Source organism: Choloepus didactylus, chromosome 16, assembly GCF_015220235.1.
Source record: "Choloepus didactylus isolate mChoDid1 chromosome 16, mChoDid1.pri, whole genome shotgun sequence".
NCBI lineage: Eukaryota > Metazoa > Chordata > Mammalia > Pilosa > Megalonychidae > Choloepus > Choloepus didactylus.
This window is the reverse complement of record NC_051322.1, coordinates 1,647,290-1,653,755: the sequence shown is the minus strand read 5'-3', so window position 1 is coordinate 1,653,755 and position 6,466 is coordinate 1,647,290. Positions and strand designations below refer to the sequence as shown.

Below are 6,466 nucleotides of genomic sequence, written 5' to 3'. Positions count from 1 at the left end.
TTGGATCTGAAAATTAGTCAAGGAAATGAACGCAGAGGTTACTTCAGGTGAGTTCAGTGTTCACAGCGGGGACGGTGAGTGGGAGCAAACTGGGAGACCGGCTGGGGGGGTGGGCATGGCGGGAAGGAGGGGCTGTGGGGCCCCCTGCACACATCCATCCACAGAAGAAAATGCTCTTTGCTGCTGAAGTCCAACCAGCTAATGGCCGCCAGGTCAGGAAGGAAAGCACGACGTGATCCTGACCAGCGCTTCTGCTTTGGGGGACGTGGACCTCAGGGGCCTGGCCATGGGGCAAGGGAGTCAAAACGGGCAAACCTCCACCTTAGCCTTCTCGGGAGCATGTGTCAGCAGCACCGGGAGCTGGGCAGGGAGGAGGGTGGGAGATGTTGAGGATGATGTTCTCCTGCTAAAATCAAAAGCAAGAGCAGCCTCCATCGCTCATTAGCCCTGACCTTGGGTAAGTCAGTTAACCCCCTTGAGTGTGCAAGACTGGGTCACCAAGCAGAGCAGGTGGGAGGTCAGAGGGGCTGCAGGAGGGGCTGCAGGATGGAGGTGGATGGGCACCGGGGAAATGTGCAGGAGCCGAGGATTAGCCGGCAAAGCCAAACAGGAGGTAGAAGAGAGTAGGGCAGTGATGGGTATGTGTGGGTGCAAGCACCCAGCACCCCCAGGCCTCACAAGCAGGGACCAGAGGAGCATGCACCAGCCACAGCCTGAAGTCTCCAGAATGAGGTTTCTGACCTGAGTACACAAGCTGGTTGCAGATACATATTTTGTAAATAAAAATGAACTGGAAAATAAAATGAAATGGCAGGTCTCACAAGACTAACTGCACAGGAAGGACTGCAATCCTGCGGATTCCCAGAAGAGGTCCAACTGGAGAAAATGAGGTGGTAGCTGCATCTGATTTGTGAGCAGAGGATCTCTTCTTTGCAATTGGCCAAACACGGTCTCACAAGCAGACTCTGTTTGGCCTACATGTTCAGGCCAATGTGTTTCGCTGAATCCCATGGATGCCTCTGAAGGAGGAGGAGGATAACCTGGGAAAGGCTTTCTGAGCTGGAGCGAAAGGCCTCGGCCTCTCGGAAAACACTTGGTAGCAGAAGACAGAGAGTCGCCTACATCATATGAAACGTGGTTTAGAGTCTTCGGTGGGTTGCTCTCAAGTCCCAGCTCTCCCTGCAGACCTCGGTCTGTCTGAGCATGAGGGTGACTGGGCTAACCTGAAACCTCACCCTTTCATTCCCACCATCCACTACCACCCACCACCGCTGCCACCTTCCTAAGTCATGGCACCCACAATTTCCTAATCCTAAGGAAGCCAGCTGCTCTGCCATCAGCTTCCATCTGTCACACCTCTCTCCTCTCTCTCTTCTTTCCCAGCCTGGTGGGTCTCTGGACTCCCACCCATGGGGTTCAGGACCATATCCCCTCTCTTCTTGTCCACCAAAGCCTGTGTCCCTCTTCCTTCTGTTTCCTACCCCAGGGGCTGCAGCACATAAAGGGACTCTCCCTTTGTGGCCAAGCTGTCATTCTACTGTTTTGTTATTTGAATTTCTCTCCCAGCCAAGCCTCTGAAGTCACATCTGTCCCACACCCCCAGCTGTCTCCCTGTCCTGAGCAGACTGCCAGCAGTCTCTTCCCCATGAGACAGAACATAACCACGACACTCTCGGCGGCTCGCTGAAGGACAGTTTGAGAATGTCTTTGGCCCTGAGGAAGCACTCAGAAGTTTTTTTTTCATTCAAGGAGTTTCATGAAATTGAGATGCCACTTTAAAATTCAGGCTGATTTTGCAACATATTGCAGAACTGACTACGTTAGAGAAATCTGCAACTGATAGTCCTGAAAAGTAAAGCAAATAAAAGACACCTTAAAATTTCTATTTTATGAATTTTGATTTATTACTTTTCTTTAAAGCAAAGTACATGGACTTCAAACACTTCCAGACTATAGGCAAGTCCATTTTCCAGTGGTCAAATTTTTTTTATGAAGGTTTCTTTCTTTTCTTAGTTTTTTAAACTTTCTGATGCCAAAAAAAATCAGTTCCTCTCCAGACCACGTCTCTGCTCCACTGAAGACCCAGAGATCATTGTCTTCTTGCTACACATCGTGGAGGTTCTCTGCCCGCACAGTCTCCACTGCAGAGTCCAAACAGAAAAGTCTTTAAGAATCAAAATATATAGCTCCAGGTACAGAACACATTTGCAACAAAAACTTATCTGCACTGGCTAGTAGGGCAGGAGAAGGGAGAAGAAAAAATGCTGTGTTTAGGTAGCCTAAACTAATCAGGAGGTGCACGTAAGTTTTTCAGTCCTTGCAACTGCACTAAGGAACAGAAACAAACCTCATGCCTTCTCCCCAGGCCAAGCAAAACCACCAGCGGGCAGGAGGCCCACATGGAGAACACCCCTGCTTCCTTCTTTAGCTGATCAAATCATATGGTGCAGTTAGAGAATGAGAAGTTCACCCGCTCTCCTGGGGCTGATCTTTGCGACTGGAGAATGTGAACTGATTTTAACCTGACTCGGTCCTCCTCTCCTGTGCCTGCCCAGCGAGACCAGACGAGTGTTCCCGCGAGGACGTGCTCATCCCAGAAGGAAAGCGGGACGACAAGCACGCATCAGCTTTGTCCCCACTCCAGTGGCGAAGTGCCAGGGTCCCCGTGGTCAGCACCTCTCCCGCACCCCTCGCCCTCTGCAGAGCCTCCTCTGTGTCTGGGCAGAGCTTGGAGCCAAAGCAGAGGACATTTGGGGTCACGAGAAAGCCAAGAACGCTGGAAACGTAGCACCCCCGCGGCAGCCGCCTTCTCAAACTCCTCTGAGCGCGCGAGGCAGTGCAGGGGGGGCTCGGCGGCGCGGGGCGCGGGGCGCGGGGCTGCAGGGCGAGCCGGGCCGAGCGCAGGGACCGGGGTCGGGCGTCCGAGTCTCCCGCTCCGGCACTTCCTGCCCGCGGCGCCCTCACCCGCCCACCCGGAGGAGCCCCGCCGCGGGCCTGCCCCGGGCCGGGAGAGCCCCCAGGACCCGGGACCTGCGCCCCTGTCTCAGCCCCAGCACACCCCTCTGCCCCCGGCTCCTCGCGGCGGCGGGAGGTCGCGGCGCCTGGTGTGGGGTCTGGCCCCGCGCCGCGCTCAGCGCACGGACCGCCGCCCGGGGCGGGGAGGGCGGGCGGACATCCGGGTGACCCCGAGCGAGGTGGCGCGTCACCCGGGGATGGGGGCAGGGACAGACGGGGCGGCCCGAGGGGGAGGTCGCAGGGTCCGAGAGGGCGGGGGTGGGGGAGCCGCGTTCGCACCCCCACCCGGCCCGCGGATCCCCGGCCTCGCTGGCGCCGTCCCCTGGCAGGGACCCCTAGGGTGGGGGGAGAAGCGGAGCCCCGCGGCCTGCCGGCCGAGTGTAATCGGCGACCCCGGGGCCCCTCGTGCCCCACTAGGCCCCAGCCTACGCCAGCACCCCCCGCACCCCTAAGCCGCGCCGGTGGGGAAACTGCCCTGGGTGGGGGGTAAGCTTGCCGCGGGCAGTGCCTTGGGTCTCGGCAGACGGCCGCCCGGAGGCCGCAGGGGCGCCCCTGGAAGCGCGTTTCTTGGTGTTTCGTTTGTTATTCGTGGAGAGGCCCCTTCTCACGACGTACCCAGACGCCCCCCACCCCGACCTGAAACCCACTCGAGCCCAGCCCTGGGACGGGGCGCGGGAAGAGCACGCGCCAGCCCCGCGCTGCGGCCCGTGCGGCCTTCGGCCACCTTCCGTGACACTTTTCCTCTTTGGTCTGCGGCATCTAGCGGGCGCCGGAATGCGGGTAAGAAGGCGTTGGGGCGGGAGGGGTTACAGAAGGGACCGCGGTCCTCGGGATCCAACGCGCAGACTCGGGGGTCACCCTGGAACCCGGGCGGCTCCCCGGAGAGGCGTTGGAGAGGGGAGCTGCGAGTGGTTCCAGGGACCAGCGGCGGCGGTCCGGGTCGCCCACCCCCTACAGCCAAGTCCCCTCCTGGAGAAAGCGCCTGGGCACTTGGCCCCCACCAGGTCCGGGCCGACGGCCGCCGACCCCGCAGAGTGCGCAGGGACCCCCCGGGGCGCACCCACCCGCCGGCCCGGCCCGCGCTCCCGGGCACGTCCGCACACTCCCGCGCCTGGCACGCGCACACGCGCACACACGCACGCACGCAGGGAAGATAACTTGTCCCCCGGGCTGGCGCTGCAAGGGGGGCGGATAGAGGGGCGGGAGGGGGAGCAGGAAATGCCGTTACTTGGAGGAAATGCACACGAATTGCACGCCCGGCCTTTGATGTCCCCTCGGTGCCTGGCCGCCCCCTCGACGCGCGCTCGGTGTCCCCCTCGCCGGGCCCTCCTGCCGCCGCCGCCCCCTCCCCGCGGACGAGCCTCGAGCTCGCTGCCTGGGCCCGGCGCGCGCGGAGCGGAGCCCGGGGAGGGGCGGGCCGTCTCCGTTTGTGGGGAGCAGCAGGCCGTGGAGCTCCTTTTGCTTCTGAAGGGCCGCTCGCCCCGGACCCTGTTTGCCCCTCTCCCCAAGTCCCTGGGCCTCGCACCTCCTCAGTTCCCCGGAGTGAGGGTCCAGAGGCCGGGGAGGGGCTGACCTCCCTGACGGCGCGTTTTACGGAGAGGAAACCGGCTTCTCTTAGTCTCATATGTATAAATACATATAAATAATTGTGTGTCCAAATGACATTCCACGCGTTCTCCTTCGCGCCCTCTCCCTTCCCTTTCTTTTTCCCTTTTCATCATCAGCAAATAAAGATTAGCCGAGGAGATTATAGAAAGCGTGTTCAGGCTATGCTGGTCTTTATTCCAGAGCCTTTGTGATGATATTGATGATGATGATGGTCAAGTGGACAGTTTGATTTTTGTGTTTGGAGCTAGTTATAAAGAATCAATATTATATCAAGGGGTAACTTTCGTGATAAAGGACTTTAACCACTCTGGCTATTCATCATAAGTCTGTAGCAAGCAGATAGGTCAAAAGAAATTATATTGCACTAAAGAGTGTGTCTTCTTATCTCTCCCATACCAGGGGAATAAGGGACAAGCCGGTCGATACAGTAGCTGCTGTATACTTCTTGCAATTATCAATAGCTGATTTTGTCTTTTGAGGCCTGCATCTACTAATACAAGCTAATAATAATCGTTTAAGCATACCTATAGGCAAAGGACTCCGAATTTTGACTTGCAGCTTTATTTATATAATCATGCCTGCTGAAATGTGCCTCCCCGGGTCTACTCGCAGCCCAGATACACACAGTTCAATGAGCACAAGAGAAGCACTTTTAACCTCGTTTGCATGTCTAAGTGTGAAGACCAGTGGATAAGTGGTAATTTCTCTGGGTGCTACATATAAAGCCTGTGCAACGTTTGCCTGTGCTGAGGTGTCTGCCTGCACAAGAAGATAGCACAGCATCCTGTAATTAATATACAAGTAAGGCTTCGGAGCATACAGACTGAGAGGGTTTTATATACCGCGCACACGGCTCCAATCTATTAAAAATATTTGGACATATTTATCTTAACAGCTTTGAAAGCTGAAGGGGTGACAGCGGGGGTTGTGTCAAGTATGGGTTTGGCATTTAGTTATGTTTTGGTGTATTTAACTAAAGTGTTTTGCTTTTATGGGGAAAGTTATCTTCAAGTGGGTGAACAAGAAGCTTGGAAAAAGCGTTTTCAAAAAAGGCATAAATATAATTTGGGGGTATGTGTTTTCTAGTCACCATCCCCACCCCCACCCCCGGAAAGTAATAGAAAAGAAACATCTTTATAATTGGCACTTGACATGCTGTTTGGGTTGGGCTGTGGTAGACCAAGCACAGATTTCCTTTTGATGGAAACATTTATCATCATGATTGCTCCAGAGTGGCAGGTGGTGTTATCAATTACCTCTTCTTACCAATAATAATATTAGTATGGTAATATCTTTGCTCAAGTGAGAACCAATTAGCGGTCACTTGTCACAGTATTAAAGACTCAAAATCATGCCGGATTTAACCCTAAGGACCTAAAACAAAAGTTGGGGGTGGGGGAGGGACCAGACAGAGAGAGAAGGCCAGGGAGTAGAAGAAAGGAACTTTGATTTGAAAAGAGAATGAAAGGAAGACAGAAAATAAAGTCCTAATATTTGAATACGCTTTTGTATTAAGTGGCTGGTGGTAGGGGGACGACACACATTGCAAACAAAGTGTCAAACGCACCTTATGTAAAACTGTCTTTTGTGGCGCTAGAACCAGGTAGCACCAATAAACTGTGACTGGGAGTTAAAAATAGAACTATTCCAACTCCCATGGTCAAATCAATCTTGCAGATAAGCTGTCTGTTCTATCTGAATAAATCACACAAATTAAATCAAACACCTAATTATATGTTTCACTAATGTAAAATATACAGCATTAATTTGTAAATAATATTATTAAGCAGACAAAATAATAACATGTCGCGTCTTAAAATGAAAACAACATTGAAAGAGGAAA

The 6,466-nt window shown here is 54.4% G+C and overlaps 1 protein-coding gene across 1 annotated transcript; it reads right to left on the bottom strand.

Moving 5' to 3' along the window:
* Positions 1–1,936: 1,936 nt before the first annotated feature.
* On the bottom strand, positions 1,937–3,774 carry LOC119511874 (translation initiation factor IF-2-like). Its single transcript, XM_037806366.1, has 3 exons — positions 3,663–3,774; positions 2,523–3,350; positions 1,937–2,141 (listed from the first exon to the last, which is right to left on the bottom strand). The coding sequence occupies exons 1-3, from the start codon at positions 3,772–3,774 to the stop codon at positions 2,104–2,106; spliced, it is 978 nt and encodes a 325-aa protein (XP_037662294.1). The 3' UTR covers positions 1,937–2,103.
* Positions 3,775–6,466: the final 2,692 nt, after the last annotated feature.